At 40.3% G+C, this 19,133-nt stretch overlaps 1 protein-coding gene across 3 annotated transcripts in view; it reads left to right on the top strand.

Moving 5' to 3' along the window:
• Positions 1-19,133, top strand: part of pnpla7a (patatin-like phospholipase domain containing 7a) — a 35,169-nt gene that overhangs the window by 5,705 nt on the left and 10,331 nt on the right. For all 3 annotated transcript variants that reach the window (XM_058057116.2, XM_058057115.2, XM_058057118.2), the window contains 20 exons: positions 688-816; positions 924-1,004; positions 3,148-3,277; positions 3,364-3,438; positions 3,514-3,590; positions 3,666-3,821; positions 5,625-5,702; positions 5,787-5,992; positions 7,142-7,273; positions 7,338-7,461; positions 9,325-9,438; positions 10,304-10,370; positions 10,446-10,595; positions 10,682-10,745; positions 10,814-10,982; positions 15,255-15,437; positions 15,524-15,642; positions 15,747-15,903; positions 17,615-17,731; positions 17,855-17,924. In XM_058057116.2, coding sequence (XP_057913099.2) covers positions 688-816; positions 924-1,004; positions 3,148-3,277; positions 3,364-3,438; positions 3,514-3,590; positions 3,666-3,821; positions 5,625-5,702; positions 5,787-5,992; positions 7,142-7,273; positions 7,338-7,461; positions 9,325-9,438; positions 10,304-10,370; positions 10,446-10,595; positions 10,682-10,745; positions 10,814-10,982; positions 15,255-15,437; positions 15,524-15,642; positions 15,747-15,903; positions 17,615-17,731; positions 17,855-17,924 — 2,398 coding nt within the window. The remainder of the gene's footprint in view (positions 1-687; positions 817-923; positions 1,005-3,147; positions 3,278-3,363; positions 3,439-3,513; positions 3,591-3,665; positions 3,822-5,624; positions 5,703-5,786; positions 5,993-7,141; positions 7,274-7,337; positions 7,462-9,324; positions 9,439-10,303; positions 10,371-10,445; positions 10,596-10,681; positions 10,746-10,813; positions 10,983-15,254; positions 15,438-15,523; positions 15,643-15,746; positions 15,904-17,614; positions 17,732-17,854; positions 17,925-19,133) is intronic.

Here is a 19,133-nt window from a genome sequence, read left to right as displayed (position 1 = left end):
CAAGTATGTATGTAAATGTCATGAGAGTAAAATCATAATCATGAAAAGAAAAGGTTGTAATAGTTGGAAAATAAATGTTCAAAAACAGCAAAAATGAAACAGCGGTAATTTTACAGGCATAAAGTCAAAATATTTAATAAAAAAAAGGTTGTGGTCTAATGAGAAAAAAATCACTATATCACAAAAATAAACTTATTATTATATACGTAATATTATGAGGGAAAATTATGTTTATTTTTTTCATGGTAGAGTTGAAATGTTCAAGAAAAAAAGAATGGAAGAAAGTTAAAAATATATATATTTTTAAAGCAAAAACAAGAAACAAAATAAAGTTTTGGAAAATTAAATAGGGGAAAAAAAACTATCACACTATGGGAATAATAAGAAATAATATGTCCTCTTTAAGAGGAAAGTTAAAATATATGTGGAAAATATATGAAAACATCAACAAAGATGGGAAAAAAGATTGACGCCTATGCCAATAATATGCTTTATATGTATGTATGTTTGTATGTGTATATTTATATGTATATACTGTATATTATGTCTTAGCATATTTAAAGTACATGTGATGCTCTCCAAAATATCCAGTATTCACTTTCCACTGTGTGGGCGTCACTGGGGAAAGATTTGGACACCCCTGTCCTGGTATATATTGACCAGCCACTGTATTCATATTCTTGCCAGGGTTACCCGGCCCCTTACAAGACGGTATCGGCACGAGCAGCCACCCGATCCACCATCTTACGCTTGCCTGCGTCAGCGTTTGAGTCTGTGTTTAAGAAATACCCCGAGACGCTAGTGCGCGTCATTCAGGTAACAAACACAAATACCGTGTTTTCTTGCTTTTATGACTCCAATATAACTAAAAGGTTGAATTCCACCTGCTTTGCTTACATAATTGTTGTGTTTGTGTTTGTCAGATAATCATGGTGCGCCTCCAAAGAGTCACCTTCCTGGCGTTACATAACTACCTGGGCCTAACGACGGAGCTCTTCAACCCGGTAGGTGGGAAGATAATTAGTATGCATTTTGTTATTATTGAGTGTGTGTGTGTTTACACTCAGTCATGCAGCGACAGTGACATTAGCAGCTGCCAGGAAGGAAAGTGGCATTTCACACAACATTAAGCACAGCATCATAAACACAGGCCTTCACATGGCTCATAATAAATAAATCATCATAACCCCTTTATAGAAACTCTGACCTGGGTATGTGTGGCCAATTGAAGTAAATATATGTCATTGTCACTTTCATAATACCTTTTCAAGGTACAGTAATATCAAACTTTAGAGTAGCCAGTGTGCAGCACAAATGAGTAGACCTTAGATTGTGAATATTCAGTGTGAGCACCATCATTATGTCGCGTCCCCTAGAGTCAAAGTGAGCCCCTGGGTTTGATACCTGGGATGTGCAAAGAGATTGAATATGTGAGGGGTGCATTGGAAAAAAAGTTAAATCGGTTTTCTGTGAAAATATGAACTGTAAATTTAGCTTTTTAACCACAACCACAACCAGGTAGGTTGTGGTTCCTCCACGATGACATCACTGGTGGCATTACTCACCTTGTACTCTTCCGCCGTCCTTGCTTCCACTTGTGGATGCCCAGCAGGTGATAGCTCGGGCGACATGGGGCAACCAACTATAATGGCTGTGCTTGTGATGGAGGAAGATGTAGTCACCCATGCAATTCCAACTGCATATGGAAGATACTTTTATGACACTCTTGTCTTGTTTATGGCTGCACGGTGGTAGAGTGGTGAGTGTGCCGACCTCGCAGCTCGGAGCCCTGAGTTCAATCACACCCTCGGCAATCTCTGTGTGGAGTTTGCATGTTCTCCCTGTGCATGCGTGGATTTTTTTCCGGGTACTCCGGTTTCCTCCCACATTCCAAAAACATGCTAGGTTAATTGGTGACTCCAAATTGTCCATAGGTATGAATGTGAGTGTGAATGGTTGTTTGTCTATATGTGCCCTGTGATTGGCTGGCCACCAGTCCGCAGTGTACCTTGCCTCCCGCCCGAAGACAGCTGGGATAGGCTCCAGCACCCCCGTGACACTCATGAGGATAAGCGATAGAAAATGAATGAATGTTTTGTTTATGCCGACATGGGGAAAACGGTGCTCTTTTTGTGAAGGACGGTTTGTGTGTGTAAAATGTTTATTTATTATGTCCAACAATAAACATGCTTCTCTAGTCCTGTAAAACACAACCGCACAAGCTAACCCTGCTAGCTCCCATTCACGCTCTGAAAGAGGAGATTCAGCCAACCTTCGCCGGCGTGTATCGCCACTTCAACCTGTGTAGGTCGGGAGGGGATTGTTCAGTGTTTACAATGATTTTGTTCCACGAGTGGTCTTCTCCTCACGATGTCATCAACTCTGCTTGTTTACGTTATCATTTATACCAGTATAAGTCATTTTCTTATAATGGAAGAATCTATACTGGTATATAAAAAATATTACTCAACACAAAATAATATAAAGCTGTAATGTTTTACTCCCAGGAAAACAATAAAACAATAAAAACAAATTAATAAAAGAAAAAAACAATAAAATAAAAATGTTTGCAAGCCAGATGCAGCCATCATAAGATCCACATGTGGCCCCCAAGCCAAAGGTTCCCTATCAAGTTAGATCAAATTAAATGTGAGAAAATACATCTTTAGTAATATTTGATTGAATAAAGTAAGCGTGGGATGTCCGTATACAGCCAATTAGATGTCGCTGACATCTAATCCAGCTATGCGGCAGACATCTTGAATAGTGACCTCATAGCATCACTACCATAAAAACCAAAGCAGGTGTCACTGTCATTTGGCGGCAGGATGTTGTTTTCATAGACTGCATTTGTTAAAAGTGATATGGTAAAGAGGTAAATATTGGAAATTATAAGATACAGATTCAGATTTCCAGATACGAGGTATTGGAACCGTATCAGATCAAATGTCAAAGATACCCGTTAGCCATTTAGACAATAATGGCTGTGCATTGACTCGTTTTCAGTGAATTGTAACGCTTTACTGCCATACAAGCTGCACACTGACTGCTCTAAAGTGTATCCACTCCTCCCCTGACAAGAGATACTGCAGTAAAAGGAGATGCTGTACTTGTGTCCTGCTGACTGTCTGCTTGCTGCTTTGCCAGGAGAGTCATGCGGTGCCTTTGTCCAATGTGAACTTGGTAACAAGCGAGACCATGTCTGGAAAGACCACTCGCCGTTTGCACTTCCAGGATGAGCTCGCGACGGGAAGCACAGATAGCCCCGCAGAGTCAGGTCTCACACACACACACACACACACACACACTTGCATGTAATGTTTTTTGTGTGATCCAATGCTGCCATCTGTTTTTTCTGTGAAGGCGACGGCGTAAAAGACAGTCCTTCAAACAGCTTCAGGAAGCAGAGATCCATCTCCATGACCAGCGACGGCGCAGGTCACACACTGTCTTCCATGTTCATGCACTTCCATTCAAGTTGCATAGACATGCGTCATTCTCCTGCTTCCACAGGCAACGACATGAGCATGGTATGTGAAAGGGCCCGGGTCAACATGGATGAGATGCCGCCCAGTCCCGGCACTCAGAAGGTAAAATGTTAATTTTTGATTTTTTGAAAACAAATTCCCTCATCTTCTGTCATACATTGTGTGCAAATCGTGTAGTCTAGCCTGAAGAAGAGCGTCACCATGCAGCACGCCCCCTCGGAGGTGTTCCACTACACGGACAGCGGGGGGCAGGCTGACAGCGTCCACCTCGGCAAGAGCGGCACCATCTTCCAGGCGGCGAAGAAGGACCTGCTGGCAATCATCCAGCTGCAGGTGAGAGGCGGGATTCGCTCTTCCGAGGTTTTCTGATCAATTCTATGGATTGTTGGTCTTTCTTATGATGATGAAGTACTTAGGACGCATACAAGGCGTCCATTAGATTTGGGTGAAAATCCACACATTGATCACATCCAAAGATAAATGAAACTTGGACACACGGTTCAAGCTCAATACTCATATCATATCCAGGCTAAATTTAGACTTTGTGTGCATGTCAATGTGTCAATGTAGTATCTTTTAGCTGGAAATGATGCAAGAACCTGTCAAAAAAAGGTGCTGTTTTCATGTGCTGCACATGTTACTACTATTACTATTATTATTATTATTAGTCTGGAAACAAGTAGAAATGAACACCACAACGTGGACGTGTCATAAATACTTTGGGCCTCAAAATCTTGAATGTCAAATAAAATGTTACCAAAAACAAAACCATTTTACAAGAATAATTTGTATTAAGTTGTAAAGAAAAAAAATATTCAAGGAAGAGAAACAAACCAAACAAAATGAAGTAGCAATTTTTGGAAAATGAGGTTGTGAAAAAAAGTTCTAAAAGTTGTAAAGTCAAAAGTATGAGGGGGAAAAAAAAGGAAGTTGAAATAGTTGGAAGATAAAATGAAAAAAGCCTCAGCAGGAATGGAAATTCCTAATATATTCTAATGAGGGAAAGGAAAATTTGAAATATTAAAGAAAAAACATGTTATTTGTTTGAAGTTGTAATGGAAACAAACCAAACAAAATACATTTTTGGAAAATTAGATTGTGGAAAAAGTTTGAATGTTACAGGAGTCAAGTCTAAATATTATGGAAATAAAGTAATAGTTACAAAAAAAGACAATTTACAATTTTTAAATAGTTGGAAAACAAAAGAAATAGAAATGAAGAAAGGGCTGTATTTGTATGAGAATAAAGCCTAAATGTTAGGAGAAAAAAATCATATTCTAACAGGACAAAAGTAGAAAATTTAGGAGAATAAAGTCAATATCATCAAAAAAAAGTGTAGTATAAAGTTTAAATATTAACGAAAAAACACATTAGGGTTTTGAAGTTGTCATTGAAACAATCCAAATATTATGGGAATAAAGTCAAAATGTTACAGGAATAAAGTCAAAATGCTACAGGAATAAAGTCAAAATGCTACAGGAATAAAGTCAAAATATTATAGGAATAAAGTCAAAATATTATAGGAATAAAGTCAAAATATTACACTAATAAAGTCCAAATATTATACTAATAAAGTCCAAATATTATACTAATAAGTCCAAATATTACACTAATAAAGTCCAAATATTTCACTAATGAAGTCCAAATATTTCACTAATAAAGTCCAAATATTATGGGAATGAAGTCTAAATATTATGGAATAAAGTCAAAATATTACACTAATAAAGACAAAATATTACGGGAATAAAGTCAAAATATTATGGGAATAAAGTCAAAATATTATGGGAATAAAGTCAAGAAGTACAAGAAGAAAGTAAAATGAGCAGAAATTGACAAAAACACGTGTGGTTTTATGAGAAAAGGTGAAAAGTTGTATTCTAATGATATAAAAATCTATGAAAATAAACTCAATATAAGGAAAAATACTGTAATTTTAGTGGCATAAAGTTGTGATATCAATGCTTTTTTGGTCATTTTTTAAACTAATATATAATATAATATATAATATATATATAATATATATAATATAATATATAACCAATATATAAATATTTTGAGGTGGGAAAAATGGGAAAAGAAAGTGCACATGCAAGGCGTGGCCGTAAACATGAATGTGACTATGAATATCATTTGCAGGATCCCAGCCTGCTGGAGGGAAGAGTGACCCTCCATCAAGTCAAGGCCGGTTCCGTTGTGGCTCGACAGGGAGACCAGGTCACCGTCGCCGCGACAAAGCCTTTCTTCATTTAAACTCCAGCGTCTGTCATTTTAATGAGTGGCCTGTCCGGCACCTTCCAGGAGGTGAGCATCCAGTTTGTCATCTCGGGCCTCCTCCACGTTTACCAGCGGATGATCGACCGCGAGGAGGATATGCGTCTCTTTGTGACTCACCCCGGAGAGCTCGTCGGTCAGCTCGCTGTCCTGACGGGAGAGCCGCTCATATTTACTGTCCGAGCACAACGAGACTGCAGCTTCCTCTCCATTTCCAAAACGCACTTCTACGAGTAAGGCATGCACCATGAAGCACTTACAGCCACACTTGGCTTGATATTCATCTAGCGTTCACATTTTGGGAAATAACAGACTCCATGAGGACTGTATTGGACCTATTTTCTGGCATAGCTATTGTTGGAATCACAGCATCGGGTCTCTTCCTGCTCTGCTAATATTTGGTAATACATGGCATTGTACTCTAATACACTTTCTCATGCACTCCAAATCATTATTGAAGTATATAACGAGTTTTTAGCCAACAGTGGTTATCCAGTGGTGTCCAAAGTGCAGCCTGGGGGCCATTTGTGGCCCGCAGCATATTCAAGATATGTAGTTTAAATAATATAACAACAGTAAAATTTGAAAAATCAGTGGTAATATTACAAGAACAAAGTCAAAATATGATGAGGAAAACGTTGTAATCTAACGACAAAAAGTCATAAATTTATCAGAATAACGTAACATTATGAGGCAAAAAATATTTTTGGGAAATTAGGTTGAAAATATTCGAATACTAAAGTCAAAATATTATGAGAATAAAGTCGTAATTACAAGAAGAAAATTTAAAGGTTGAAATAGTTGGAAAAAAAAACAGAAAAACTTTAAATTAATAATTTAAAAGTCATTTTAGTAGCATTGAATTGAAATAAAGTCGTAATAAGGACAACAACATTTTTCAAGAAAAAGTTGACATAGATGGTTAAAGTTAAAAGTTAAAAAAAAAAGTTAAAAACTAACGAGCAGAAATGGAAAAAACAATAAAGTCAAGATATGGCGAGAAAAACCCTATTCAAACACAAAAAGAAATAGCAGTTTTAAGACAATAAACTTTATAACATTATAAGGAAAAATAATGTCTGATTGACTGGCGGATGAGGAGGGAGAGTTTTTGGAGTTTTTAGGTTGGGGAAAAAAGTGAGGAAGACAAAATATTACGAAAAGAAAGCTGACAAAGATTACTCATGAAGAAAGTTTCAATATTTGAAAAAAAACCCAAACAAAAATGGGAAGCAGAGAGTGAAGGTGATGCTAATAGGCTTTTTCAAGTAGGCCGCAAAGCTGCGATTTGTTAGCATACCAACACGTGTTGCTTGACCAAATGTCAAAGTGGCAAAGTTGCATCTCCACATTGAAGAATCGTCCTCCAACTTCTTGTGTAGAATCATGCGCGTGGAGCCAAAAGTCGTGCTGAACGTCGCTCACACGGTGGTGAGGAGGATGTCGTCTTTCGTCAGACAGATCGACTTTGCTCTGGACTGGATGGCGGTGGAAGCCGGCAGGGCCGTGTACAGGTGATTTCGCTTAAGTGGCATCTGTTGACGTTCTTGATCGTGTTTGCTGAGTGTTTTTTTTCAGGCAGGGGGAGAAGTCCGACAGCACCTTCATCGTGCTGAGTGGCCGACTGCGATCTGTGATTATGAAGGAGGACGGCAAGAAGGAGCTGATAGGAGAGTACGGCCGTGGCGACCTAATTGGAGTGGTGAGCGGTGCTGCTGGACAGAAAGTCTAAACATGACGACAGTCACGTGATGTTCTGATGGGCCCCGATACAAGTGGACTTTGACTTTTAGCTGTACCTTACAACTCGGCACGTGGGTGTTTTTCACACTCTCAACTGTAATTGGCTGTCCTCCAGTAGTGCGTAGGAATTCATCCATATGCTCCTATGCATTTTCTCCCCGTATGACATTATAGTTCTAATAATAACTTTTGGTTCATGGAGGCGGGAGCCTGTCATTTGTAGGAGACGTACACCGGTGTGAAAAACTGTTTGCCTCGTCCTCATTTCTATGTTTTGTTTCATGTTTCATATTCACAACTGAAAACAAAATACCGTGTTTAAATCAAACTCTTTTTTTGAGAGAAAAACATCCAAAGCTACATGACCCTGTGTGAAAAAGCAATACCCACTCAAAGCTAATAGTAAAAGTGGTTGGGTCACAATTAGCGGCAACAACTGCAATCAAGCGTTTGTGATAGATAACTTGCAATGAGTCTCTTGCAGCGCTGTGAAGGAGTTTTTGTCATTCAGTCACATTTTCCAGCATGAAGCCTTTTTAAGGTCATGTCACAGCATCTTAATAAGATTCAGGTCAGGTCTTGGACCAGGCCAGTCCCAAAGTCTTCATTTGATTTTTCTTCAGTCATTCAGAGGTGGACTTGCTGATGTGTTTTGGATCATGGTCCTGCTGCAGAACCCAAGTTGGTTTCAGCTTGAGGTCACCGAGAGATGGCCGGACATTCTCCTTCAGCAGAATTCATGCTTCCATTTATCACGGCAACTAAAATAAAAATAATAATAATAACAATAATTAATAAATAAAATAAATAAATAAAACACACATTAAAGCATAGGGCAATCGCAATGCTTATTTTAATGCACAACACAAATGCAGAAAGAAACATGGGAAAGTGGACAAAATAACTAGGATTGGAGTGGGCGCCTTGCCTGGGTTTTGGTTGGCTCGGGGGCTCTCCAGGAGCTGAATAGCAGATTGCCTTTCAGTCTACCGATCTGCAAACAGACACAATTTTTGTATTTATTTTATGATCAATTTGTTAATTAGCATTCTTTATTTAGTATTTTTTGTTTAACTTAACGCAACTTAATTTACCTTTTTTATTATATCTATACATGTTTTTTTACTGTCTTTCTCTCACCAATATAGCACAATTATATAACTTTCTTTTACACATTCAACCTCTCTAGCGACAAATCTTGTGATACTCCACAACCCTCCCTTCCTCTTGTTGACCGTCCTATGTCTACGTAGTTCTTCACCTTTTCATCCGCCTTATATGATTAACACAGTTGTAAATACACACTTAATGTTTGCAATTAAATGAAAGAAACAAAATAACAAAATCACAGCAACTTCCAGGTCCTGAAGCAGCAAAACAGCCCCAGACCATCACACTGCCACCAACATATTTTACTGTTGCTATGAGGTTCTTTTTCTGAAATGCCACGTGTAATGGGACGCACACCTTCCAGAAAGGCAAAGGGCAAATCACTTTCTCACAGCAGGGACTACAACCATGTAGGTGTGGATGTTTGTTCTCCCTTAATAATAACAAGTTTCATTTAAAAACTCTATGTTGTGTTGCCATTGACTAATATTTACATTTATTTGATGATCTGAAACATTGAAGTGTGACAAAATAAGACAAAACAAGTAAGAAAAAAGAAGGGGGGGAATGCTTTTTCACACCACGGTAATTGAGAGTACCATGCCGAACATGAAACATGAATTATGATGGTAATATTAGCGTTTACTGTGAGATCAATATGTCTGAAAGTCTGTGCAGGGAGTTCACAAAGATTGTTTGTTTTACGTCACAGGTGGAGGCGCTGACCCATCAGAACCGAGCCACCACGGTCCATGCGGTGCGGGACTCGGAGCTGGCCAAGTTGCCGGAGGGCGCTCTCAGCTCCATCAAGAGGAAGTTCCCCCAGGTAGCGTTCGAGGGCTTTCAACTCCAGGCCATACACGTTCAGAAGCAACTCTGTACATCTTAAAGCTTTTCAGCTAAATTGTCCGTGTGTGGGGTTGGGTTGGGGTGGGGTGGGAGGGGGCATTTTCAGAATTCTACAGATCAAAGGAGGGGCTTCTGTTTCACGTCCAGGCAAGGCTAGCACCTCACCCAATTGGCTAATACAGTCATGAAAACAGAAGTGCTATGTGATTGCGAGACAAAGATCCTTTATATATGACAGGAGCGCTCATGAAGATACAACCTTTCCCAGCAAGGGTCACTTAGGTATTTTGTAAAAAAAAAAAAAAGAAGATATTTGTAGATGAAAAAAGGTTTTTTTTGTCTTTTTTTCTTTAATATTTCAACTCTATGCTACTAGAATTAAATTGTTTTTGTTATAATAATATTTTTGACATTTTTTCTCCTTAAAGTACGACTTTCTTTGACTATTTTGACTTTTGCATGTAAAATTCCATCTGCTTTTTCCATTTTTGATGTTGTTTTTTTCCCAAATAGTTCAACTTTGTTCTTGTTCTTCTCATAATTATTTAGTTTATTCCCATAATATTTTGACTTTATTATTTTGTAACATTAAAACCTTTTCTGCAACCCGGTTTTCCAAACATGATAACTTTATTTAGTTTTCTTTGTTTCTCATAACTTTATAACTTTTAAAAAAAGAATGTATTTTTTCTTTAATATTTCAACTTTATACTAAAAGTTAATGAAGTTATTTTCTTAAATTACGACTTTTCTCACTTTATTGCAACTTCTGTCTCTTAATATTTTGATGTTATGCACCATCCCTTTTATTTAAGCCAATTGCTGTAATGTTCTTTCATCAGGTTGTCACCCAGCTCATCCATTTGCTCGGGCAGAAGATTCTGCAGCAGGTTAATGTTCCTCTGACAGGTGTGTGTGCGAACCCGTAATGGGAACCGCCTTCCACTGTCTTGTGCTTTGGTAACATTGCCTGTCACCTCCCAGCTCGCAGTTTGGCGCTGCACACCCCTGGCAGTAAGTGGGACGCAGGCAACCAGGCCTCCAACCTGTCCACCGTTGCCGTCCTGCCGGTTTCGGAGGAGGTGCCGCTCACCGCTTTCACCTTGGAGCTGCAGCACGCGCTCCTCGCCATTGGTAAAACTAATCACGTCAACGTGGAAGCTTTGCACGTGTCTGCTTGTAAGCCAGCTAGAAGATGACAGCCCCTTTGTCGCATTCAGGTCCCACTCTTCTACTGACGAGTGACATCATTAAGCAGCGCCTCGGAGCCGCGGCGCTAGACAGGTGCGGTGGCAGGTTCTCACGTGGTGCGCCCTGCAGGACCAACAGCCTGTCATCTTCTTCCCTTTCAGTGTTCATGAGTATCGTCTGTCCAGCTGGTTGGGCCAACAGGAGGACATCCATCGTATTGTTCTCTACCAGACAGACTCCACGCTGACCCCCTGGACGCAGCGCTGCATTCGCCAGGCCGACTGCATCATCATTGTGGGCTTGGGCGAGCAGGACCCTGCCGTCGGCGAGGTGAGTTGGGGCTTTGATATTGGTAAAGCAATACATGTACATATGCAAAGAAGAAACTTTTTTTATAATATTAATATCAACTTGACTCTTGACTCCTGTTTTCCACTTTTCTAAAAAAAAAAAAATTCCATATATTTCAACTTTCTCTTAAATAATGTGTGGAATTCTTTTGTAATATTATGATATTATTTCTATAATATTCAACTTTCTTCCCATAAAACCTACTTTTCCAAAAGTTACAACTTTATTTTTGTTTTGTTTCAGCATTAATATTGAGTTTTAAAAATTATGTTTTTCTTTCTTTCATTTGTTCTTTTTTTTTAATATTTCAACACTATGACTATGACAACTATAAAAATGACAATTTTCCTCATTATATTATATTATTTTAGTTTTTTTTAGTTTTATTTTATTTTTATAAATGTAGCCTTTTTTTCTTGTTAATTCTCTTATATATTTTGACTTAATTTTTCATAAAATTACGACTGGTTCTTTTTTCCAATTTCTGCCAATTATTATTTATTTTTAGGACTTTATTATGACTTTTATTCCAATAATATTTAGACTTTCATTACTGCGGACTTTTCAATGTTTACTTGTTTTTTTTTTTTTTAAGTTTTCCTACTATATTATATTTTTAAATTATTCAACCCCCCCCCCCATCCACCAAACCAAATGGCCCCCTGGGTGCTTTTTGGACACCCCTGCGCTACGGTGTATTTTTTTCCTATAGAAAGAACAGCCTATTTTTGAAAAGGAAAAAAATTAATAATTTGACAAAAAATCTGTGAATTTGCATTGAATTGAGTTCTGGCAATTCATTCATCCTCCCCCTGCCGTGGAATGAAAACGGGTTAGCATGTGTGTTGTCACCTTATCTTCTGGGCGACATTAAAGCACAGCGCTTCTCTTCTTCCACCCGGCACGGCGCCCCTACGTGACGGCGCCATCGTCACATTTGCATTCCTGTGTAGAGCGGCAGTGCAACCCAGGGCTTCCAAGTGACTTTGTTGCTGGATGGAAGCACTTTTCAGACCCCGTTAAGGGCTTAGTTAAAAAGTGTCACCGGTATCGATCCGTATGACGTCAGAACTTGTCTCTGTAGCAGCTGAAAATGTCTTGAATAACAATTTCAGGCAAAGAGTAGAAACCCTGATGAAGCGACTCGACTATGCGGGAATGCATTGCATGCCAGCATGTTTATCCCGTCTGAACAGGCAATCAGTCTGCAAAAGGGTTCGTGTTTGGCAGTGGGGCGTTATTAGGCTGCAGTGAAAGGATATTATGAAGGAGTGGAGGCAGGAAGTGCACGTCTGGCAGATGGAGAAGTAATTGCTTTCTCAGGGGGCGAAATGGGCAAAGTGAAATAAAGCAATGTGTCCACGTTTTAACAAGAGATGGAAAAAAACGCAGGGAGAATGATCAATATTTGCCCAGGCACAGAATTTGTCTCAAAATAGGCTATTTCTAACAAAAACAAAGACCTTCTACTTAAAAATGGATGCTCAACCGTGAGCATCCCCATGTAGTAAGAATGGTACAGTCTGGATCACATGACAATTTCATAGGACTCCACAGCGAGATTGATAGTCGAATCACACTTCTCCAAATGGAATTGTCAAATATTTGACTATTCCAGTGCTTCTCAAATAGTGGGGCGTGCCCCCCCCCCGGCCGCCCCAGTTTCTAAGACACCTCTAGTGTCACCTAGTCCCTATACAACTTCTTCACTTCCGATCCAATACTGATTGCTGCAGCCTTGAATATTGGCCAATACCGAGTCATACATACTTCTGATTTATAATCGATAATCAGCAGAAGTAGCGATGAGAAAACTGGCCCCAACAGACCCAACGTAGTGGCGGCTACATAGCGAGGTTTGAGGCACTCAAACTCAAAACAACAGGGGCTGGTCATGACTTCTTGTGAGCCCGTGGGAGTTTCCTGTGTGACGCTGCCTCAAATATGTGATGCTTATGGTCGTATTAAACTTCCCTGGCTCTGTGCAGCCGTGGTGCATGACAAGTTTTGCACTCTGTTAATTTTTTTTTTTTTTTTTACATCCATATGTCTTTCACGTAGTTTTTCACAAGAGGCAATGATGCAACTGCAGATAAATAGATGTTACTGTCACTGTGGATCTAAGTCATAAAAAAAGTGCATTTTGTAAGAGCTTGGCATGGATCATTTGCATCTATTAACGCACTGGAGGGCAGGGAGGAAGTGGAAGAGCATTGAGGAGTGAAGCGAGCAGAAAGTTACACATGGTAGGGACATTTCAACATAAATAGAAACTACTGCTGATTACTAACAAACGGAAAAAGGTAGAAACACACTTCTTTTAATTTGGTGTGTTCCGTGTTCATATAGCCATAGAACTAGGGATTGACCAATATGTTTTTTTTCGGGCCGATGGCCAATTTTGCTTGGACCGATATTTGTAGCCGATACTGCTTTTGCTCTCTCAATTTACATGAAAAAATGACAATGATAACAAATATTCCAGGTCTCAAGTTTAAACAAACATTTATTGAAATGTAAACACTGAACACAGTAGGATTCAGCTTTCTTAAACACACATTTAAACGGCATTATCAACTTGTCGATGTGATGACGCCCACCCCCCACCTCCACACACACAAACACATCACTTTGACACAATTTAGTATGATATATAAAACATTTCTCTCATCATTAAAGTTTGTGTTGTGCACGCTAAAGACCTCTGATAGCAGACACGGCCGCTCCAATTCGTTCTGTGTGCGTGCGTGCTCGGAGAGAGCGCACACACATAACATGACACGCATTTAACCTCAGCCCGGCGTTGGCTGAATCAAACTCCTCCAAACACCACAGGACTGAATTGCCAACATTGACATTAAAGCGGTGTTGGTAACAGCTGTACATATTAGCCTCCAACTACATCAACAGCTCCCTAATTCCAATGGTAGGCACTTTTAAAGATGAAGCATTCAGCAGCATTCCTGGTTTTCAGACCCACAAACTAAACTATATTTTCAAGCACGTATATTGCATGCACTTGGCGTTCATGTTTCCTATTTCAAAGCAGGTGGCAATATTTCAAGTAATTAAACTGTTAGAGGCTAATTAAAAGTACCCTTGTTGTGATTCACCACTCTTGCGTGTGTTGCAGGGTCCTCCGGCAACACAAAGCTGCCGGGCGGATGCAAGTCATGTGGCGGAAAAATACATTGGCAAACCCATGCGTATCGGCCGATACCGAAGAGAACGCAAATCGGTCAAGCCTTACATTCATTCATTCATTCATTTTCTACCGCTTTTCCTCACGAGGGTCGCGGGGGGTGCTGGAGCCTATCCCAGCTGTCTTCGGGCGAGAGGCGGGGTACACTGGACTGGTTGCCAGCCAATCACAGGGCACATATAGACAAACAACCATTCACACTCACATTCATACCTATGGACAATTTGGAGTCGCCAATTAACCTAGCATGTTTTTGGAATGTGGGAGGAAACCGGAGTACCCGGAGAAAACCCACGCATGCACGGGGAGAACATGCAAACTCCACACAGAGATGGCCGAGGGTGGAATTGAACCCTGGTCTCCTTGCTGTGAGGTCTGCGCGCTAACCACTTGACTGCCGTGCCGCCCAAGCCTTACATAGAACACAATATTTTGTGTGCCTTTGAAAAATCGTCCTAAATCGTCTAAAATTGCCGGACTGGGATCGAAGGAAAAATGAACACGGCAGACATCGGTCCTACTCCTTCCGCGACACGTTAGCATACGCTGTTGTTGTGATTGCGTTGGCTCTGTCCACCTGTTGCTGGATGGACATGCTGGGGCAGAAAGTGTTGAATCCGACTTCCTGTATAGGAGTGACAATATCAGGGATTTTGGATAAAGGCAGATTAAAATCCGATACTTGCTTTGTTTGCTGCTATGGGCAAGATTTCTGATATCAATAAAGGATTGGAACACTCCTAATTAGAATGTGAATGCGTGCCAGATAGCAGCAAATATTAAAAAGTCATTTAAATTTTAGGGGGGGAAAAAAAGTAGCGGCAAGTGTCTGTGGCAGCCAATTCTAATTACTAGTGGCCCGCCACAGATAAATTCAGACGCCATTTTGATTTTTCTAATATTTGAGTTTTTTCACCGAATTTTTGGTCGCACGACGAAACAATAAACAGTCCGGACCAAAGTGCACTCCAAATGTCTTTCTTCTGTCCATTTGAGTAGCGGAGTATGAACGCAGCCTAAAGCCTTGTTATGCAACATCTGTGCTCTAGCTGGAGCGCATGCTGGAAGGAAGTGCCGTGCGTGCCCAGAAGCAGCTGGTGCTGCTGCACAAAGAAGACGGTCCTCGGCCCAAGGGGACCGTGGACTGGCTCAACATGCGGAGCTGGATATCCCGACACCTCCACCTGTCCTGCCCGCGCAGGGTCTTCTCCAAGCGGAGTCTGCCCAAACTGGTACAGATGAAAGCACTTTTGTATTCCCCTGGTGAAGTCATGTTGTGTTTTACGTTGTCGTCATCCATTGGTCATCATGCTTGTAGCTGGAGCTCTATCAGCGTGTGTTTGAGAAGCCAGCAGATCGCCACTCGGATTTCTCCCGACTGGCACGAGTCCTCACTGGGAATGCCATCGCCCTCGTCCTGGGAGGAGGCGGGGCCAGGTAGCGCTCACCCCAAAGTTGTACATTTGTGTTGTACATTGAAAGATCGTATGATAAGAAGGAATATTAATCTTTCTTCTCTGTCTTCTTATTCTCTGATGAAGAGGTTGTTGCCAGGTAGGCATCGTGCGAGCGCTCTGCGAAGCTGGCATCCCGGTCGACCTGGTTGGCGGCACTTCCATCGGGTCCCTGATGGGGGCGCTCTATGCAGAGGACCGCAGCCACAGCCGCATGAGGATGAGGGCACGAGAATGGGCCATGGTGAGGGAGCTTTCTGGATTTTTATTCATTTATTATTTATTGAGCATGCAGAGGCCGCCTTGATATTATGTCTAGCAACAACGTAAGTTAAATATCCATCCATCCATCCATTTTCCTCCGCTTATCCGGGTCTGGGTCTTAGAAGGGAAGCCCAGACTTCCCGGTCCCCGGCCACCTCCTCCAGCTCCACCGGGAGGACACCAAGGCGTTCCCAGGCCAGCTGTGAGACATAGTCCCTCCAGCGTGTCCTAGGTCTGCCCCGGGGCCTTTTCCCGGCTGGGCATGCCCGGAACACCTCACCTCATGAATATATATGTATCTATATATATGTATATGTATGTATATATATGTGTATATATACATATATGTGTGTTTGACTGCATCTCAGCAGGTGAAAAAGCCTATTATTAATTTTAATATTAAATGTATTTACATTCATTAAAATTTGTATATTTAATAATTTTAATATTAAATTATTAATATTTTATATAACTTATTAATATCACTCTTTTAATATACCACCCCATTTTTGCTTCTTTTTAAAATATTCAAATAAAGTTGGTAGAGTTGCATTTCATGATATCAAGACATCATTCCCATAGCTTTTTCCCCCCAAATTACAACTTTATTTTGTTTGTCTGTCATAATATTACAAATTTTAAAAACCCCTGTCATATTTTTTCTTATAGTATTTCAATTCTATGCTACAAAATGTTCCCCTCATATTACAAGTTTATTCTGATAAAATTGTGACTTTTTTTCTTGGAATATTTTGACTTTGATCTCATAAATTTTTGCTGCTGTTTTTTTTTGTGTGTGCAATTTTCCAACAATTTCACCTGTCTTCTTGTAAATGTTCTTATTGTAATTGTGATTTTTTTTCTCATTTATTCTAATAACATTATAACTTTTTTGCAACATGATTTTACAAAATTACAACTTTTCAATTTTTAGTTAATTAATTAAATAAATTACTCACTGCTGTTAATGCTTTATTTTTGACAACCCTAGTCAACATATTACAAAAAGAAAATATAAGCAGATTATTGAAGGTGAAAGTGGAAATATTTGCTAAATTGAAATAAAAACCACAAAAGTGAGGAGGAGTATAGACGCAAGTTTTTCTTCGCTGCAAAAACATTCGGACACCCCAGTTATACACCAACCATGAATGTTATGGACTGTTCTTGTCTTTGGAAGAGGTAAACAAAATCAGCAAATATGTTTACCCCCATTGGATGAGATGATCTGGTCCATTTTTAATACCCTGTTTAGTGGAGCTCTCCTCCTCTAGTGAGTCTTTGTGAAAGAGGGTTTTATAATTGAGCTCTTTCTGCATGTGTAGCTGTGCAAGTGCATTTCAAATTGTGTCCTCTCCGCCCTCTGGCTCTGTCCTTGGTGCTGATCCTCCACTCTGTGCTTTAGCAAGAATCTCTTATCCTCTGGAAGGGGGACAGATGGACAAAAAACAACAAAACAGGATGGATTGCTCTGCCAAAAGGCTTTTTTTAAATGCAGAAAGTGTCCTTCTTTATGCACGTAATGAAAGTATATTTAAAAAAACAGACAAGAGAGCTCTCATGTGCATCTGGTAGGAAAATAAAGATGGGGGGTGAGATGCCATAAACAATGAGAAGGATTTTACATTGCCTGAAATGAAAGTGCTGACTGCCAGGCTGTATCCTCCATTTACACTCCCTCTACCCTGTAGGAAATGACTTCGGTGTTTAAGAAGGTTCTGGATTTAACATACCCAGTCACCTCCATGTTCTCTGGTGCCGCCTTCAACTCCAGCATCAGCAATGTCTTCAAAAGCAAGCAGATTGAGGTGAGATGAGGTGATTCTGTGCCAGAAGCAAATTGCCGTGAGGATGATTAAGGCAAGGATGACTAATCTTTGGGGTTTATTCTTATCATTTTAGACATTGTTTTTCTGTGTTTATGCATGCAGGACCTTTGGATCCCGTATTTCAATATCACAGCTGACATTAGTGCCTCTGCAATGCGAGTCCACACTGATGGTAGGTGGAGATTTTTGTAATTACTCAACTGCAGAGATGACCATACATCTATGGTGTTAATATGCAGTGGTGTGTAAAAGTGTTTTGTTTTTTTGGTAACATGTTAAGACTGAAATATTCAAGATCATCAAAAAAACAGGGATGAAAAAAAAACTTACATGGCCCTGTGTGGGGAAAAAAATGATTGCCCCTGTTGCCCCACCTCAGAAACAAAATAACTGAGATATAGTCTGGAAAAGGTCATAAGCCATTCCTAAAGCTTTGGGACTCCAGCAAACCACAGAGAGACACTATCCACAAATGGCCAAAATATGGCGTAGTGGTGAACCTTCCCAGGATTGGCCAACCAACCAAAATGTCCCCAAGAGCGCAGCGACGACTCATGCAAGATCTCACAAAAGATCCCACAACAACATCCAGTTCAGGTCAGTGTTTGTGGTGACTGTGAACGGTTTTGGTCTTGGGAGAGTCTTTTGGAATTTTTCCAAGACCTTTGGAAAAATACTGTGGTTTGATCAGAAGTATAATTTTGTGGAAGGTATTTGTCCCTTTGATTCTGGCGTTTCAGAAAACGAACCTCATAGCAACAGTAAAATATGGTGGTGGTAGTGTGATGGTCTGGGGCTGTTTTGCTGCTTCGGGACCTGGAAGACTTGCTGTGATAAATGGAAGCATGAATTCTGCTGAAGGAGAATGTCCGGCCATCTGTTGGTGACCACAAGCGGAAACCAACTTGGCTTTTGCAGTAGGACCATGATCCAAAACACACCAGCAAGTCCACTGAAGAATATCTGAAGAAAAACTGGAAACAAGGCCTTTTGAAGATGTTTTTTCTTCTTAAAAGCCTTTTCTCACAGATTGGACTGCACTCGGCAGTAACTCACCAATAACAACCTTCATTTGCGTCAAGGATCTGAATCTTGACCCCCCTCGGCAGCAATGGCGCCCTGCGAAATCTGATCACATTCAAATAGAAGGCTATTTTGCCTTTGCCCACAAGAGATCATGACAGTGTGACTACCTATCATGCTCATTTGAGTTGTGGACTCCAATAGAGCAGCTACATGCGATAACCTGCACAGAAAGCTTTCCAGATTTTCCAGAATCTGCACCTATTCCCATGGGCACGCCCATATAAGGAAGTCAGGCTCACTGTGCCTTCACAGGGAGCGTTCAGAGCCATCCCAAACATCTTCAGGGCTCACTTCC

Source organism: Doryrhamphus excisus, linkage group LG19, assembly GCF_037039965.1.
Source record: "Doryrhamphus excisus strain RoL-2023G ecotype Guam linkage group LG19, RoL_Dexc_Guam_v1.1, whole genome shotgun sequence".
Taxonomy (NCBI): Eukaryota; Metazoa; Chordata; class Actinopteri; order Syngnathiformes; family Syngnathidae; genus Doryrhamphus; species Doryrhamphus excisus.
Note: the sequence above shows the minus strand (reverse complement) of the source record. Positions and strands in the feature narration are given on the sequence as shown.